The sequence below is a fragment of the Malaclemys terrapin genome, chromosome 2 (genome assembly GCF_027887155.1).
Source record: "Malaclemys terrapin pileata isolate rMalTer1 chromosome 2, rMalTer1.hap1, whole genome shotgun sequence".
Classification (NCBI taxonomy): domain Eukaryota; kingdom Metazoa; phylum Chordata; order Testudines; family Emydidae; genus Malaclemys; species Malaclemys terrapin.
The window spans coordinates 1,951,008-1,970,369 of record NC_071506.1 but is presented as its reverse complement, the minus strand read 5'-3'; the positions used below and the strand labels follow the sequence as shown (position 1 = coordinate 1,970,369).

The window sequence follows — 19,362 nt, the reverse complement described above, 5'->3', positions numbered from 1 at the left end:
CCACTGGTTATGCACCGTCACAACCTTTGCTGAACACTCAGCAGAGTTGTCCACAAGTGGACACGCACATCCTCCTCTTCCCAAACCACCCAGCGAGCGGGTAGTTTAGAACCCAGGACCGTGCAGGAGGAGGTCAGGTTACGCCTTCCAACATTCAACACCTTGCATTGGTCAAGGATGCATTGGCTGATGGGCTCAGCCCCAGGGGAACCAGCTGAAGCAAGGTGCATGGGTATAAGTCAAACGGGTCACAGGAGAAAAGAAAGGAATCAGAATTACTCCAGCCCTCTCAGAACTAGTGTTGCTACTTTGCATAAAAACAGTTGAAAGCGCTGCTCAGCTGTGAGGCTTTCGAGCACAAGTGCCAACTATGGGGGGGGAGGGGGGGGAAAAGGAGTCATCTGACTGTGACTTGGCAGAAGTCTAGCAGGATCCTAATCAAACTACTGCTGCTTTAGTGGCAATTCCACAAGCTTCCTCTCAAGCATGAATCATTGGCAAGGGAAGCTTGCCAGAGCCGGGGCTACAGGACTCGGTCCGTACAGGAGGCAGGGCTCAGCAGTGCTAGAAATCACACCAGGGCTCTGTTTCCTGCAGGACTCTAGTAGCCAGACACAATTCAACTAGCTCGGTCCTTCCACAGAGCTTTCAGCCGGAGGCTAGCAGGCCACCTGTGCGCTAGACAGCAGAGTGGAGTTCTGCTCAGAGGAGCTCCCTGGAATCCTGCCACCTTGTCTGGCTGCTGCCATCTGCTGCTCTAAGACAAACCGTCAGGGTACCTACAAAGCCAGTCTGTCCCCGCTATCCCTTCCAGCGTACACGGCTACGCTAGAGGGCTAACTGGCATGTGCCGCATTCCTAGCCTCCGTCTGTCCAAAGAGGCAGCAGCGTCATCTGCCACGACTCCGCTAAATGGCCCTTAGGAGCTTGAGCAGTGAAACCAGAGGCCTTCAGAGAGCGATGAATTCACCAGAGGTTGGAATCCTCAGCATTCCTGAGACACGCCGCACCAGCAAACTTTCGTACGCGAGCAAAGTCAGTCCAAGGCCAAGTGTTTAACGGCCAGATCTCAGCGAGCACCTCAGTCTGGAGCGCCAGAGAGCAAATGGTGCCCTGTGATCTGCCTGGTCTCCACACGGGACGGGAACAATTGCTTTCACCAAGCCTGACGCCAGGTGGGACAGTGGGAACGAGAATCTAGTCTGTCCCATTTCCTCACCCCCCAGAACTGAAGTCTGCCAAACCCTACTGGACACCCAGACAAGGGGAGAAACTGGTTTTCTGCCTCTCTTCAACAGCCAGATCTCAGGACTGTGCACTCACCAGGTAGAACTCAAGCCTTCCTGAATGGGCCAGGAGACTGGCTTAGAGGGGGTCAGGAAAGCCCCTTTCCCACAAATGCTGACCACTGACCACAAGAGTTTGCTGTTACTAGGATGGGCACTTCCACAGAGAGTCAGAGAATTTCTGCAGATTTCAAACCCACACACACTGCCGTGGACAGGCAGGAGGTAAGTCCCAGCGAGAGTCCATAGGGGACTCTGCCTTCACCCCTCAGCCCCCTGCAGCCCTTACCAAGGACAGTGAAGCATCGAAGGACCTCGTTGTGGTTTTTTAAACTCAGGGGGACGGAGGACTCCACCGGGGCACAAATCTGTGGGAGGGAAACAGTCAAATCAATGAGAGCTGGGCAGCACCTGACATTCAGTCCCTATACCAAACCCTTTCAGCTTGAGTGCCGCTCGCAGGCACCGAGTCCACACTCACAGCTGGACCTGGCCAATGGAAGAGCCCAGCATTTCACAGTCCCGGAATCCATGCCACATGCTGCATGTGATGCTCCCAGAGCACTCTGGGCAGTTGATCATTGTGAAGTAGGCTGGAGAAGCTGCGTGCACCTGCTGGCACAGACCTTAGCACTCTTTGGTCATTCAGTGCTAGCAGAGTGCATGGGTTCCAGAGACAAGGCTCACTGGACAAGCTGGGGGGGTGCAGTGGCCTTGGTATATGGGATCAGCTAGTTGTGGGTTTGGGGTTTTGGAGCTGCTACGCATTTCCATGTCATGTGTAGTTTAACAAGATCAGAGCACGATCTATTTCCTTTGCAAGTCATTGCAGACTCCCTTCTTTTAAATACTAAAAATTGCTCTTTGCAGACTGCTCTAATATGCAGTTTATCTGGGGACCCCCTCCCCATCTGCTCCCTCTCCAGCTTGCAGAGGGGACATATTTCTTACTGGCATACCGAAGCAAGCTGCTCATTGTACTTGTGCCAGAAAGATCCTGGCTGTTCAGGTCTTTTTGGCGGATACTATTGTATAACTGTATTGGTTAAAATCAGGGACTCCACACTCCACTTCTGACCCCGAGAACAAGCCCTTGTGAGCAGCCAGGCTGGGTCAGACCAATGGTCCATCTAGCCCAGTGTCCTGTCTTCCGACAGTGGCTGGTGCCAGGTGCCCCAGACGGAACGAGCAGAACAGGGAATCAAGTGATCCATCCCCTATTGGACATTCCCAGCTTCTGGCAAAGAGGCTAGACGCTCAGAGCAAGTGTTACATCCCTGCCCATCCTGGCTAATAGCCATCGATAGTGTGGGGCACGGGTCATGGCTGGAGGATTCTCTGCAACTTGAAGTCTTTAAACCATGATTTGAAGACTTCAATAGCTCAGACATAGGTTAGGGGTTTATTATAGGAGTGGGTGGGTGAGATTCTGTGGCCTGCGTTGTGCAGGAGGTCAGACTAGACCAGGGGTAGGCAACCTATGGCACGCATACCAAAGGTGGCACCCGAGCTGATCTTCAGTGGCACTCACACTGCCCGGGTCCTGGCCACTGGTCCGGGGGGGCTCTGCATTTTAATTTAATTTTAAATGAAGCTTCTTAAACGTTTTAAAAACCTGATTTACTTTACATACAACAATAGTTTAGTTATATATTATAGACTTACATTTTAACGTTTTTAGAAGATCTTTCTGTATTACTGGCACGTGAAAATTTAACTTAGAGTGAATAAATGATGACTTGGCACATCACTTCTGAAAGGTTGCCAACCCCTGGACTAGATGAAAATGGTCCCTTCTGACCTTAAAGTCTATGACAGAACTAGATAAGTTCCTGGAGGACAGGTCCTTTTTTTTTTTTTTTTTTTAAACCCTGTTATAGTTTTGGCCTTCACAATATCCCCTGGTAACGACTTCCACAGGTTGATTATGCATTGTGAAGAAATATTTTCTTTTGTTTTAAATCTGCTGCCTATTAATTTCATTGGGTGATCGCTAGTTCTTGTATTATGAGAATGAGTAAACAACACTTCCTTATTCACTATAGACCTCGATCACATCCCCACTTAGCCGTCTCTTTTCCAAGCTGAAAAGTCTCAGTCTTATTAATCTTTCCTCATATGGCAGCCGTTCCATCCCCCAAATCATTTCTGTTGCCCTTCCCAGTCCCTTTTCCAATTCCAATACATCGTTTTTGAGATGGGGCGACCACATCTGCACACAGTATTCAAGATGTGGGCGTACCATGGATTTATAGAGGCATTAGGATATTTTCTGTCTGGTTCTCTATCCCTTTCCTAAAGATTCCCAGCATTCTGTTCATTTTTTGATGCCGCTGCAGATTGAGTGGATGTTTTCAGAGAACTATCCACAATGACTCCAAGATCTCTTTTCTGAGGGGTAACAGCGAATTTAGACCCATCATTTTATATGTAGAGTTGTATATAGAGTATTATTTCATTAGCATACAGTCTGCATAGGATTGGCATCCATTATCTTAGTCTTATTTTGTCTGTTAAAAAGTTTTCTACATGCAGGTCTCACCACCTTCAGTTCCTCTGCTATAGTCACAGCCCTGCTGTCTGACTAGCACATCCGGTAAAACGGGTGTTTTCAGGTACTTTAATGCAGCTAGCATTAGACTGGGGGTTTAGCATTTTAACAGCATTTGTTTATCAGTGTGACGGGCTCTCATATCAGCAGCTCCAGCTGGGAGCCTGGGCAAAGCAGTGGTGGAGGAAGGGCACTGAAGAGCACACATCAATGCCTTGTGTGTTGCCCATCCCCCAGCCACGTGGAGCCCAGGGCACCTGATCTTTCAGGCCCCAAAGGAAAACAAAATTAAATATTAGCTTAAAAATACATTACCGTGATTTAAAAGGGGGCCACCCCATAGACTGAGGCCATCTGATCAAGGGGCTCAACTCCCTCAACCCACATATGGTTTGGCGAATGAGTTCAGCAGCCATAGGCTGGCCCAGGCTAGCCTGAAGAGGAACAGGGGCTGGATCCAGCCCACAGGCCATAGTTTGCCCTCCCCTGTGCTAAGGGCTTGGAGGGGAGGGAGCGTTTGTCGAGATTAGATACTCAGGGACATTAAAAAGCTGCAATAGGAATAAGCTCATTTAGCAGCCTGCAAGAGAAAACTGGTTGCTGGTGGGGAAGCACTTGGAATCTTCAGCCAAGTCCACGACAGCTGTCCCAGAGGTACGTAGTCTGGACAATCCTAGGCAATGCAAGCCTACCCCTAGGTGCATCTAACAAGGAACGCTCCCAGCCAGTTACAGATTCCACCACGGGAAGCCAGTGATCTCCCACCTTTCCAACCTCAAAAGAACCATGCATGACTTCCCCCCCACCTACCAAGGTTTGGCACCCCACCCAGAAAGATCCCAAACACACCACACACAAAACACAAAAAATGGAGCCAACAGTCCTGTCCTACTAGGATGAAGGTGAAACCTCAGTTCCTGTATATGCTACTGAGAAACCATGGACAACTGGTGCTTAACAGTTACAGGATTAATCTAGAGGTTGGTGCCAGACCACCCCTGTAGGGCTCCCACATGAATAAGATGCTCCAGGATACGCCGATCTTGCTCCCGGGATTATTAGCAGTACTTGGTGCTGCTCATGCCTAGTTTTCAACCTTTCAAGGGTTTGTCTTTTCTCCACACGTGATTGTGGATTCTGTCTTTACTGCTTCACTGAGAGTGGGGTGTGACCCTTGTTCAGGACAGCTGGGGCAGGAGAGCAAACAGCTTCTGATCCTGCTAGCAAGGGACTGGCTCCTCCTCTCCCCTGCCAGGGAAGAAGCTCTCTGCTAGCAGGAGCAGCTCAGGGAAGCTAGGAGGCACCGAGCCAACTTTCTCTCTAGCAGAGAAACGTGCTCCATGTTCCTCGGCAGCTCGCCCTGAACTGTGCTGGTAGCAGCAGCTGCTCCTTCCAAATACCTCTCGCCCCTTCTGGAACGTGCACAGGCCGGCCAGCCTGGCCCCTGCCCTCAAACCAGAAATATGGTCTGTTTAAATGGAGACATTTCTCCTGCCTCATTCCAAATTGGAGCCTGGGGGCTTTCTAGACTGGGAAGTTCCTTCTGCAAAGTGGGGGAGAGTTTCGGGTAGGAGGCCCCCAACACCCCCAGTTCTCAGCTGGATGCAGGTGGCTGCAGCGCTTGGATGTGAACTGCAGCCCCAGGCTCCGGATCCCACGTGCCGTTTCCTAAGACATCTGGGCTCACCAGCCCCCAGCCCTGCTGGCCCATCTCGATCCTTACCTGGGGATGCAGGGTGCTCAGAAGGGCATCAAGCTGCGTGTCCAGAGTGCGGCTGCCAAAGTTGACGGAAGCCTCAAGAATCTGGCACAAGCTCTGCTCAGAAAGACATTGCAATGCTGCGATTAGCACGAGGAAAAGGAACCGCTGCCCCGCTGGAAATGAAAGGGTAACGACTTGGCGATCGGGAGCAGAGAGACTCCATCCCAGTGCGCGCTGAGCTACGGGGACGGGGCTGCAGTAGAACAAGTGCAAACATCATCCAACTGCTGTGGGTAAAGCACCAAGGAGGTTTCTGGAACTCATCCACCTTCCCCCATTCTCCTGCTGCAGCCAGCCACAGAGCAGCACCTCCGCATACCGGCTGCTGCAGCCGGCAGACTACCAACCCAGCCATCACTTCTCTGCGAACAGCACTCTGTCTTGGGAGGCTCGCCTGGAAGTCCTCCCCTTACAGGCAGCGGGAGCCAAGAACAAGCAGAGCAAGGAGTCCAGGACAGAAGGAAATACAGCGGTCCCAGCACCAGAGTAGGACATGGGGCAGAGGGAGCGCTATACTCGGCCCCTCCCCGACAAAGAGGCACATGGTAGCACTAGCCGGGCCCTGGCCAATGGCAGATTCAGCCTTTGGGGAAGAGGTATCAGCACCTGCCAATACCACACTGGCCCAGCCTCAGTGGGGCCAAGCCAGAGCGTTTAGACCAGGCAGGATTTGTAACCGCATGGGTCTGGGCACGTGACACGAAGGAGAGCCTTCGAACTGCTCCTTGGCTGCCAAAGCCTGGAGCGCAGTCGGACTGTGCTGGGGAGACTAGAAGGGCCTAGCAGGAAAGGAAGCGACAGGACTGTGGGTCCTTGAGAGGCACGCAGCTTGTACTGAGCACGTGCACACCCACGGGGAGCCTATCGGACAGGCAGTCTGCTCTCCTGTCCCTGTCCCACCCCCACCCCCATCCCTGGGAGCACCCCAGTCAATGCTCCAAGGAACACACACACACACACACACACACACACACATGGATTACAGGTAGCTGTAGGGGGGGGGGGACCACACAAGAGGGGGCCCCTCAGTCCCACGGGAGCAGCGTGCTGAGCCATTTACCTTGGTCACATAAAAGGCCTCCACATGCTTCTTGTAGAGAGCGAGAATTCCCGGCACCAGTCTCGGGAGCTGCTCCTCGAGCTTTTCGCTGGGCATCAGGTGACTCATGGGCCCAAGAGCCTTCACGACGGCGAGTCTCAGCTGCAGGGACAGAAACAACCTGCAAGTGTCAGACTGCACAGCCAGCCAGAGCCCTGTGCTGCTAGGCTGGTGCCAACATTGCCCCCACAGCAGCACGACGGGCAGAGGGGTTGGTTTGTGCTCCTCGGGTGCCGGGAGACGATCTCAGGCTAGCCACTACGCAGACCGAGCCTGCTCCGAGGACCCAGCGAAAGGTGCAGCGGCAGTGTAATTTGCCCACACTGCTCCACCAACCCAAGGGCAAGGTTGCATTCAAAGGAGCCATTGGCACCAGGTGCTGAGAGAGAGGGTGGATGGTGTAGCCAGGCCACCTTCCGTCACGCCCACATCCAGCTAGATGAAGCATGCCCAGTTTCTTCCTGCCTAGGGTTTGGATCTTGCCTCCTCTCCCTTAGGTTCAGCTGACACCCTGATGCTAGCAAGGGGTGCACACAACTCTCCCACGCCAAGCTGCGTAACTTAGGGACGGAGCGACAACTACAGCGGTCCCAGAGGGCAAACACTGGCATGGTGTTAGAGCAAGACAGGCGCTTCTTCAGCCAGTGTCTTTAGGGTGGGATGGTGGAGAAAGGCAGACTACAGACCCCTGCATGAGCAGTGGGAGGCCCAGTCTGACAGTGGAGATTTAGGGGGAAGGGAGAAACCCACTGCCACGCAACTGCTCAGGGCTGTAGCCACACCACGCTACCAAATGACACAGCCGCACCTTGGCCTCCCGGCTCTGCAGCCAGATGTTGAAGAGCACATCGTAGGCGTTGAAGATCTCATTGGAGAAGGTGTCTTTCCTTACAGTGGGGTCAGGTGCTTTATCCAAGTTCGCCAGGTATTCCTGGATGCTCTCACTGAAATGCTGCAGAGCTACAAGACAGATGTACTTACATTTAGATCACACACACACACACACACACACACACACACACACACACACACTGAACAGCAGGCTTTCGACTGAGGTCGGAGATGCTGTTTGAGGAATATCCAGCGTCCTGGTGCTGGAGCAATTCCCCTGTAACACTTGATTAGCAGAAGCACCCCAGACCTCCAGCACTGAAGGTGTGGCCCATAGGAGAGGTCTGCAGCGGTCGCAAGTCCACAGGATGCTTTTACTGGGTTGCTCCTGTGCTTTAAGGCCTGGATTTAAGATCTTTAGTCCCCATTTCAGTGCAACAGCTCCTGACAACTGGCATCTCGAGTCTGAAGTGGGGCTTATGTCTCGACTTAGTCCATTTGGAAAGCAAAGAGGAGACCTGGTGTTCAGGCTCTGTGCAGAACCCAACCCAGAGGGTTCCCCTGCAGAGGGATCCTCCCATGGTTTGGATCAGTCTTTGACTAATCAATAGGTCTGACCAGCAGGTGGCTGGTAAAGTTTCCTACTCAAATACACGAGGGGTGGGCAAGAAACGTTGTGCCAAGCAGAAAGGAGAGAATGCACACAAGGCAGGTGACTGTGTGGGAGAAGCACACCCTGGTCTAGGACGGGAAAGAACAGGGGAAGAGCGGAGTGGTTTTTAAACATTAAATTAACCACACTAGCTAGACTGACAGACTGCTACAGCAGCCCTGGCCCACAACCTCCTCCTTCCTTTAAGGCGAGGGGCCAGGCTGGCACAGGTTCTCCCCCAGCGGATTCATTTACTCCAGGGGGTCTCAAACTGGGGGTCGGGACCCTCAGAGGGTCGCGAGGTTATTACATGGGGGGGTTAACGAGCTGTCAGCCTCCACCCCAAACCCTGCTTTGCCTCCAGCATTTATAATGGGGTTAAACATATAATAAGGTGTTTTTCATTTATTGGCGGGGGGGGAGGGGGGGTTGCACTCAGAGGCTTGCTGTGTGAAAGGGGTCACCAGGACAAACGTTTGAGAACCGCTGGTTTACTCCTTGGGCCAGCCATGTAGTTTTTTCAAGTCCTGCCTTCCTATTTTTTTCAGGTCAGCACAGAAGGGCCCAGACTGTTCACCATGGGATTTCCTGGAGCGCGTCTCCAGTGTGGGGTGCAGAGCTACCCTCTCCGTTCCGCACTGGGATGCCCGTATTTAGTGTCCCCTCCAGCTTCCCTGGCACTGCCGTGGAGGAGACTTCTGCCAAATGGGAGCCGTTTGGGCATTTTAATCAGTGCCAATGAAGAGTTTGGTGAATTTTGAGGGCTTGCACTTGCTGCCTTCATATCCTTTTACACACCCAACTCCACTACGAACATCCCAAATTCATCATTGAGTTGAAGGAAGAACATGCTTCCCACCCTGGGCACGCTGCTGCCAGAGTCCCTGTAACACAGCCGAGGCCCCGGCATGCTGCAGCACACGGAAATTGATCTGCTCTTACCCGAGTTTCCTTTTCTTACATTACTAAGGTCCACAGAGCCAGCCTGCCCTGGCACACAGGGTACATCTACACTGCCCACTCAGCCCAGACCGACTCGGATTTGAGCCCAAGCCCCTCTTCCATCCACTCACAAAACTGTCTGACTCACGTTAGCAAGCGCTCAGGACCAGAGTCCTAGCTGGGGAGAGGGTCAGAGCCAGAGTCACTGTGACCCTGGGCCAAGCCCTGTTGTACTGCAGTGCGAATGGTGCTCAAGCCCCAGACCCAAGTCTGGAGGGCTGCATAGTGCAGCATAAGCACGGCTGGGAGACCCCGGTCCAACAATCGCTAGCCTGGGTTTACAATGCAGTGCGGATGCCCAAGTGCAGGCTTGGGAACTTCACATCCACAAGCCAGAGACCCGGGTTTACAGTGCAACACTGACATAGCCAGAGGAGAGACGGAAACGGACATGCAAAGACTGAGGTCTGGGTCACTGGGGGAAGTGATGCCCAGTCTCTGCCATGGAGAAACTGGTTGGGCTTTTTCTGGGGTTCAGGAAAATGGAATGTGAAGGATCCTGGCTGAGGAAGTGGTCTCAGCTGGAGGGACCTCATGGGGGTGGGGCATTCACGTTCTGCCCCAAGCTGCATGCAGGGATCTGCAGCCATTGTAACAGCTGTGTGGCCTTTAGCATGATGAAGATAGAAAGATGCAGCTACAGCCACCCAGGCTCTGCTCCCTGCAGCCTCCTTCCCAACACTACTCAGCAGGCAATTTGCAGGGAGGGCACCCACAACCAGCTACCCTTGGACATTAGCAATCCCAAGTCTCTTCAAACTAGTCTCCTGACTTCTGGGTCCCAGGTGTTTAGCTTTTAGCTCCATTTCTAAGCATCAGCCCCCGCAGTGTGCTGGGCCTTCCAGCCCTGACCCAGGGCAAAGCCCCTTCGCCCGTGCTGCCCCCACGCTTGAGAGGAGCTCTCCATAAATATCCACAAAGCTACCTTGCCCTCCTCTTCCTCAATGGCTACAAAAACCGACAAGGGTTAGGCCTCTGGTGCAGAAAGGCCTCTGCATGCCATGCGGGCCAGTACTGCTCCTTGGATCCAGGCCGAGATGGAAGGGTAAGACACCAGATGTACTCCCATGTATGCTCTTTGGGGCAGGGGCCATTTCTGTTCTGTTTGTACAGCACCTGGCATCACGGAGTCCTCAGCCCTGACGAAGGTGCTACGGTCGAGTATACACCATGCATCAAAGTAGTCCCACTAAGCCAGTCAATGGGGCAAGCACAGGCTTAAAATCAAGCACCTGCCTAAGTGCTTTGCTGGCCCAGCCCCTGGGAGCGTCCAGCCCCTTGCGTACAACAAAGGCAGTGTTCTCTGAGGAATGAGCACAAGACAGGGAATCAAGAATGCCGAAGGGGTGCTCCGTGCCTTGATGCCAACTCACTGCCCTTTGCCCAGTCACTGCCCGTGTGCTGCAGCTGCCCCGAGGAAACGGGGAGACTGAATGACCTTCTGCAGAGAGGGGAAACAAGCGTTCATGGTTTGTAAGACACTGAAGATATTTAGCACTCAGTGCTGCATGGCAGCACTAGACGAGAGCGTCATTCTACTGGAAAGACAAGCTGCCTGCATTAGAACCAACTTCTTCCTGGCGGACTCAGTGGTGACTAGCCAGCAACTGCAACGCCATCAACAGCACGGACTCGAGCGCCAAATTGCTGGCTGAGTGAGGCACGAGGGATATTTAAACGAGCTTCACATACAACTACAAATATTTTTCCTCCTCGCAGGAGTTTTACTTTAACTCCTTGGGAAATCTGCAATGACGCATGAAAGTTGTTTGGCAATTTCCATTATGCTTCAAACCATTCAGTGCATCAGCATTCACTTTCAGTGGGGTCCACTGGCTTGTGTTAGCACCGGAGAGAGATTCTGATTACTGCATTCGAGCAAACCCAGAGTCTCTCGATCTCGCTGTGTTATTCCAGCAACAAGAGCTAGTTTCCCAGACTAGATGTGCTGCAGAGCGAGGGCACAGAAATCTCTCCCCTGCAGCTTGAGGGCCATTCAAAAGGTTCTGCCTGAATCCATTTGCTCCCAATGCAGAGCTGCCCCAGCACGGCCCCGGCGTTCAGACAGCAGCAGGTGGGGATGGGTTGTGGCCAAAGAGGCGGCTCGCCCAGCAGGGTTGAGAGCAAAGCTGCTGCATCTGGCAAAGCCTTTGAGAGGAGAACGGTGCTCGCACAGACCTGCCCGGCTCGTCTCAGCTGGCTGATAAAGGAAGACACAAGTTTAGTGCATCTTCTACTGGGATATTTGAGATCCCAACGTCACCGCCAGGTTCCTGGGACGACTACGGGACTCTGTCTTGGGCTGTAAGATAGTAACACAATAGCCCAGTAAAGCCCAACGGGGGCAGGTGGTTACAAAGCGACTAACTCACCAGCCAGACACACCAAGAACCACATCAAATTTGACCCAATGTGCCAGACGACCAACAGAACGCAGGCCCGAAGCCTGCTCTCGGCTGCGTGGGCAGCGCCAGCTGGCGTTAAGAGGGAGACCCAGCACAGGCCTCAGCTACAGCTCACAAGCACGAAAAGCTCAACTCATCTGGTGGCCAGACCCAGATTTTCTGACCCCCCCACCCCAGCTCTAGGCTCACGTTTACCACTCTGGCCCAGCCACTCCACATAAAGTTTAACGAGTGTCACTGAGCGGAGGCTGTGGGCGAACTCCCCGAGATGTTCAATTCTGTACATCTTCAGTAAATTTCACTCTAGAGGCAAAAATGTCACTGAAAGCCAAGGACACTTGGTCTCCTGCCTCTGACAGCAGTTTTGAGACCAGCGAGTTCACTGTACTGTACGAGCCCCTCCCCACCCCCCCTCCAGGAAGCTTCTAGTTAGTAAGCTCTTTGGGGAAGGACCCAGGTTTTCTAAAGTAAAGTACTTTACCCATTTTAGGTGTGGAGATAATTGGCAGAAAGGAAGTGCTAGAAAATCCCAGCACAGCAATTACTTTGTTCAGAACTGTGACCAGGTAAAGGCCTGAGTTTAGTTCATGCTCCTTGAGGGATGGGGAGAAACAGGAGGGTTCCTAGGCCTGCTGGAAGTAGATTTGGGGAGAAGATGCAGCAGTGGTGCTGCCACAGTTCTGAGACTAGAATCGATCCGTCAAGCTTTCATTCAAGCTTTCCCACCTCAGTTGGCAAAAGGGGACATTCCTCACCCCCAGAAAGCCATTTTAGTCCTCTGTGACTTGCCTCCCACCTCAAATTCATCACCCCGCCACCACTCACATCCTTGCCCAACGGGCTTCCGCACTGCCCCCAGCTAGGAGAGAGTTCAGACTCCTTGTACACTGCCCTCGGTCCACCAACTGTTCCATTTTCTGCAACACAGAGACCACATCCCGAACCAAAGATCCCACTGCTCCCTCCTCACCCATTTTATAGGGCATTGAACAGGCAAGAGGGAGGAACTGACCTGGGTTAGAGTCAAGCCAGTGCCCTAGAAATGAAAGGCTCGGTATCCTACCCCCAAGGCAGCCATCTCCCAAAGCCAATACTGCAGGTCTGCTCTGAAACAACCCCCCCGGCCTCTGGGCTGAGTCTTTCCTCCACAGAATGAGGGGAGTTCCTTTACTGTGAAAGCTAAGGGAGATACAGCTCCCAAAGACAACCCTTCAGAAGCCAGCACAGCCTCAGTAAAAAGGAGCAAGCCACCTTACCATAGCAAAACACAGACTTCATGTGGTCCTGTTTGGCCATTCCCAGCATTGGCAGCATGGTCCCAAGGATGGAATTTAAGAAAGGCACCATCCCAAACACTGTAAGGGGAGAAAGGAGAAAGTTAGAGTGGAGCGAGGTGAATTGAGGCCAGGATCCTGTGGAAGAAGAACACTATGCAACCATGTAGTTCGAGACGGTCTGAGAATGCGTTTGTGGAGCTGATCAAATGAAGGTTGAGCAAGCAACTTGCTTTGGCATCTAACATTTGAGCCCCTGACTCTGCGGCCCTGACAATCTAATGTGGTTTGCGTGCTAGTTCTGAAACAGAAAAAGGCCAATTTGGTGATAAAAAGGAAGCTGCCAATTTCAACAGCTCAGGTACAGAGCCTACAACCCCAGAGTTATAAATGGAGTTTCAGCAGCTACCATCCCCTCAAGTGCCTGGAGGGGTATCAGCTTAGACTGTCCCCAAGACGCAGGCATCTGACCAGCCAAGAGCCACTTACTGCGACATTTCGTTAGCCAGCAGATCCATGTGGATAACAGCAGATCTCTGGAATCTGTGTAGCCCAACAGCAGGCTTTTGACACTGGCCTATGGGACATGCCCATAAGAAAGCAGGGAACTGCGGTTGAGGTTAGATTACCAGAGTGATGGCTCTCCGCTTTCCCAGACTATTGTGCCCCTTTCAGGAGGCTGATTGATTCTCAAGTGAGGTGAAACTTGGGGTACGCAAGACCAAGCATACAAGAGGGTACCAGCACACTAGGGCTGAACAAAGGCAGTCTGTCTCCTTCTTACCATTATAAACTAAATCAGCTGGACTAGAAATATAGCACTTACATCTCAGTGTATAGTCTACAGAGCAGTATAAACAAGTCATTGTATGACATTTGAGTTTGTCCTGATGTCGCTAGTGCTTTTTATGGAGCCTGTTCTAAAACTAGGCAAATATCTAGATGATTTGATGTACCCCCTGGAAGACCTCTGCATACCCCCAGATCCACTGTACCAGAAGATAAGAACAGAACGGCCAGACTGGGTCAGACCAAAGGTCCATCTAGCCCAGTATCCTGTCTTCTGACAGTGGCCAATGCCAGGTGCCCCAGAGGGAATGAACAGAACAGGGAATCAAGTGATCCATCCCCTGTTGCCCATTCCCAGCTTCTGGTAAACAGAGGCTAGGGACACCATCCCCGCCCATGCTGGCTAATAGCTATTGATGGACCTATCCTCCATGAACTTATCTAGTTCTTTTTTTAACTGTTATAATCTTGGCCTTCACAACATCCTCTGGCAAGGAGTTCCACAGGTTGACTGCGTTATGTGGAAAAATACTTCCTTTTGTTGGTTTAAAACCTCCTTGAAGTATTTTTCCACATAACGCAGTCAACCTGTGGAACTCCTTGCCAGAGGATATTGTGAAGGCCAAGATTATAACAGTTAAAAAAAGAACTAGGTAAGTTCATGGAGGATAGGTCCATCAATGGCTGTTAGTCAAGATGGGCAAACAATTGGTTGAAGGCTCAAACTCAAAAGAGTAGTTATCAATGGCTCACTGTCAGGACATATCTAATGGGCCCTGAACAGACCCTGTGGGACCAGTACTAAATATTTCTGTTAATGACTTGGATAATGGAGTGGAAAGTATGCTTATAAAGTTTTTGAATTATACAAGCTGGGAGTGTTGCAAGCACTGTGGAGAATAGGATTAGAATTAGAGGATCTTGGCAAATTAGAGAATTTATCTGAAATCAAGATTAAATTCACTAAAGACAAGTACTACGTTTAGGAATGGGGGAAAAAAAAAAAAATCAAACGCACAGCTATTAAATGGGGAATAACTGGCTAGGCGGTAACACTGCTGAAAAGGGAAACATGGGGGTTATAGTGGATCACAAATTGACTAGGAGTCAGTGTGATGCAATGGCAAGAAAGGATTAATATTCTGGGATGTATGAGGAGAGGTCACTGCCCTACTCGGTCCTGGGGAGGTCTCAGCTGGAGGATTGCGCCCAGTTCTGGGCCCCACGCTTTAGGAAAGATGTGAACAAACTGGAGAATCCAGAGGAGTTCAACACAAGCGATAAAAAAAGTTTAGAAACCCTGACCTATGAGGAAAGGTTTAAAAACTTGGTATGTTTAGCGTTGAGAAAAGATGGCTGGGGGGGCACCGAATAACAGTCTTATGTGCTAAGGGCGGTTCTAAAAAGAGGACCGAGAACAATTGTTCTCCATGTCCACTGATGGTGGGAAGTAGTATTGGGCTTAATCTACAGCAAGGGCGATTAAGGTTAGAAAGCTTTTAATACCTAACTCTAAGGGGAGTTAAGCTCTAGACTAGTCTAAGGAAGGTGTGGGACACCCCCCGAGGTTAAGAACAGGCTGGACAGACCTGTCCGGATGGTCTTGGTTTACTTGGTCCTGCCTCAGCACAGGGGACTGGACTAGACAACCTCTCAAGATCCCTTCCAGCCCCACATTTCTGAGTCTGTCTGACCTCTCCGCCAGTGATGCCCTGCCCTAGAGCTACGGTTTCTAGCTGATCACCAGGTAGCCTGTAAGGAAAGGCTGGAGACAGTAGCACAATACCAAGGACACTGCTCCACTACTTTCCCCACAAGCAGGGACGGGTGGGGAGACCATACCATGATTTAGTTTCACTTGTGAATTCAACATGTTAACCTGCATGTGCAGGATCTGGAGGCGGAGTGTGGAAGGGTGGCTACCCGCTACTCAATGAAAGCTCAGTGCTCAGAGCCCTGGACAGAGGCCCAAAAAGGGGGTTGGAGAGACTCCCAGAGGCAGAAAAGGGTCAGCCAATTCTTCTGGTTCAGAAGAGGAGTGGCTGTGCCTGATCACCAGCATTAGAGACAGCGTACAGGGCACTTCCAAGTACTCGCATAGTCTCACTGGCGCCATGTGTGGCAGTACTTCTCTTGGTCAAGTAAACCTCCAGTATACCGATGGGGAAACTGAAGGCAAAGCTGTTGTGTCCTGCCCAGGGTCACAGCAGGGCAGCAGCAGAATCTGAAGTAGAACCCAGATCGGACTCCCAGGCTCTGGCTCCAGCCACACTGAGCCAGTGACTTAGCTTCCCTGCTCCAGCAAGAACTGAAGAATCCCTGACTGTCAAGGACACCCTGGCCCACACCCCACGAAGCTTCCCTCAAACTGCTGCAAGGCAGACCCATAAGAGCTGGTGCAACGTCTGCCCCCAGCTCCGTTCAATTGGAATCCTCATGCAGCAGCCTCAACCTCTTGAAATGGGGCTGTCTGTCCTTTCATTTACCAAGGGCCTGGCTTTCAGCCACCATGGACTAGAGCAAACAGAGCCAGGCAGGCCAAGTTCCAGAAAGCACCACCTCTTCCTCCACGGGCTCCAGGCATGGTCTCCTCAGCCCATCTGGAGAGGCATAGTAAGCTACTGTATAGCAAACAAGTACATATTCCCCCTCCCCCTTTGGATTAGAGGGTTGAACCTGCAGTGCCTCTTCCTAGCACAGGCTTTCCAAACCCTCCGGCTGTACAAAACCCAGTTTTGAGTGAAATCCAGTGTGGTAGTTTATTTTATTTTTTTTTTTTTTAAAATAGGAAGGGTCAACTGCATTGAACTTCTTTGCAGAAGTTGACCACACCATGGAGGTGGCAGAGTTTATCCAGGGACTATTATAGCTGACATGCTCTCAGAACAACTCTTCTCCATCTTTACCCCCAGCCCATGGAATCACCCGTCTCCAGTTGTCCTCTTCCTAACAAAGAGATTAGGTGCAGACAACTTACCGTTTGACACTGAGAGGTTTGCGAAAGTCTGCATGATGAAATAATGAGGCAGGATCCCCGGCTGAAATTTGGTCAGCACCTCCTCCATCACTTTGTTGATAAAACGCCCCCCCGCAGCAACCAGGACATTGCTTGCTGCCTGCTGCCAGTCATAAATGATTTCCTAGGTCAAACAGAACAAGACCACATTAAACAAACAGTTACAGACCACCCCTGCAAGATGCTCTGCGCACGACAGTTCCTATTATCCAGGGCGAGCATACGCACTTTCCCACGCTGCCTGGTCAATTCTGCAAGTTCACAGGACAGACCACGTACGGAAAAACAGCAGATTTGGGGGGAGGAGGGCACTGGAAAAGAGTTAGTCCCCAGGCAGAGCGCATGCCTACCTGGCCATTTACATGACACCCCTGGAATAGCAGCTGCCTGTCATGCTCATTACAGTGTGCATGCAAGCAAGCCAGTCAAGATTTGCACACACACACACACACACACACACACACCCCCCTACCTAGATACGCAAGTCTGGGCAAGAATTGAAGACTGACAATCCGAGTCCCAGGCTTTTTCTGAGAGGATAGAGTCCCTCATGCCACTCAGCTGCCCTAGGGTCACTTAAGCAAGGATAAAGGGATGCCAAAGGAGAGAATATTAAAGGAACTGGCACATGAAATTGCAAGCCCATTTGAAAGAATTTTTAATGACTCTAAACTCAGAGGTTGTACCATATGACTGGAGAATTGCTAACAATTCCTATTTTTAAGAACGGGGGGGAAAAAGTGATTGAGTAACTACAGGCCTGTTAGTTTGACATCTGTAGTATGCAAGGTCTTGGAAAAAATTTTGAAGGAGAAAGTAGTAAAGGACATTGAGGTCAATGGTAATTGGGACAAAATACAACCTGGTTTTACAAAAGGTAGATCGTGCCAAACCAACCTGATCACCTTCTCAAAGAAGGTAACAGATTTTTTTAGACAAAGGAAACACAGTGGATCTAATTTACCTGGATTTCAGTTAACGCATTTAATACGGTTCCACATGGGGAATTATTAGCTAAATTGGAAAAGATGGGGATCAATATGAAAATTGAAAGGTGGATAAGGAACTGGTTAAAGGGGAGACTACAACGGGCCATACTGAAAGGTGAACGGTCAGGCTGGAAGGAGGTCACTAGTGGAGTTCCTCAGGGATCGGTTTTGGGACCAAAATCTTTTTATTACTGACCTTGGCACAAAAAGTAGGAATGTGCTAATAAAGTTGGCGGATGACATGAAGCTGGGAGGTATTGCTAATACAGAGAAGGAACGGGATATCCTATAGGAAGATCTGGATGACCTTGTAAACTGGAGTAATAGTAATAGGATGAAATTTAGTAGTGAAAAGTGCAAGGTCATGCACTTGGGGATTAATAACAAGAATTTTGGTTATAGATTGGGGACGCATCAGTTGGATGTAACAAAGGAGGAGAAGGACCTCGGAGTATTGGTTGATCACAGGATGACTATGAGCCGCCAATGTGATATGGCCGTTAAAAAAGCTAATGCGGCCTTGGGAGGCATCAGGTGAGGTATTTCCAGTAGAGATCAGGAGGTGTTAGTACTGTTATGCAAGGCACTGGTGAGACCTCATCTGGAATACTGTGTGCAGTTCTGGTCTCCCATGTTTAAGAAGGATGAATTCAAACTGGAACAGGTACAGAGAAGGGCTACTAGGATGATCCGAGGAATGGAAAAGGAGACTCAAAGAGCTTGGCTCGTTTAGCCTAACCAAAAGAAGGCTGAGGGGAGAGATGATTGCTCTCTATAAATATATCAGAGGATAAATACCAGGGAGGGGGAGGAATTATTTAAGCTCAGTACCAATGTGGACACAAGAACAAATGGATATAAACTGGCCATCAGGAAGTTTAGACTTGAAATTAGACGAAGGTTTCTAACCATCAGAGGAGTGAAGTTCTGGCAACAGCCTTCCAAGGGGAGCAAAAAGAACAGGAGTACTTGTGGCACCTTAGAGACTAACAAATTTATTAGAGCATAAGCTTTCGTGGACTACAGCCCACTTCCAAGGGGAACAGTGGGGGCAAAAGACATATCTGGCTTCAAGACTCACCAGCTTGATACGTTTATGGAGGGGATGGTATGATAGGACAGCCTAATTTTGGCAATTAATTGATCTTTGATTATTAGCAAGTAAATATGCCCAATGGCCTGTGATGGGATGTTAGATGGGGTGGGATCTGAGTTACTACAGAAAATTCTTTCCTGGGTGTCTGGCTGGTGAGTCTTGCCCACATGCTCAGGGTTTAGCTGATCGCCATATTTGGGGTCGGGAAGGAATTTTCTTCCAGGGCAGATTGGCAGAGGCCCTGGGGATTTTTCACCTTCCTCTGCAGCATGGGGCACGGGTCACTTGCTGGAGGATTCTCTGCACCTTGAGGTCTTTAAACCATGATTTGAGGACTTCAATGGCTCAGACATAGGTTGGGGTTTGATACAGGAGTGGGTGGGTGAGATTCTGTGGCCTGCGTTGTGCAGGAGGTCAGACTAGATGATCATAGTGGTCCCTCTGACCTTAAAGTCTAAGTCTAGGAGAGAGACTGGCCCATCACACCCAGAAGGGCAGCGGCAGCGACTGAAGCAATGCAGGGAGGAGAGAGGGGAAAGAACGAGGAACAGGTCAGAACCCCTGCAGGGATAGCTCAGTGGTTTGAGCATTGGCCTGCTAAACCCAGGGT

General features: G+C 50.8%; 1 protein-coding gene across 2 annotated transcripts in view; it reads right to left on the bottom strand.

Moving 5' to 3' along the window:
• Positions 1 to 19,362, bottom strand: part of MROH1 (maestro heat like repeat family member 1) — a 111,503-nt gene that overhangs the window by 75,040 nt on the left and 17,101 nt on the right. For both annotated transcript variants that reach the window (XM_054018485.1, XM_054018486.1), the window contains exons 5-10: positions 16,629 to 16,791; positions 12,845 to 12,943; positions 7,507 to 7,658; positions 6,660 to 6,800; positions 5,561 to 5,653; positions 1,576 to 1,654 (exon numbers count right to left, since the gene is read on the bottom strand). In XM_054018485.1, coding sequence (XP_053874460.1) covers positions 1,576 to 1,654; positions 5,561 to 5,653; positions 6,660 to 6,800; positions 7,507 to 7,658; positions 12,845 to 12,943; positions 16,629 to 16,791 — 727 coding nt within the window. The remainder of the gene's footprint in view (positions 1 to 1,575; positions 1,655 to 5,560; positions 5,654 to 6,659; positions 6,801 to 7,506; positions 7,659 to 12,844; positions 12,944 to 16,628; positions 16,792 to 19,362) is intronic.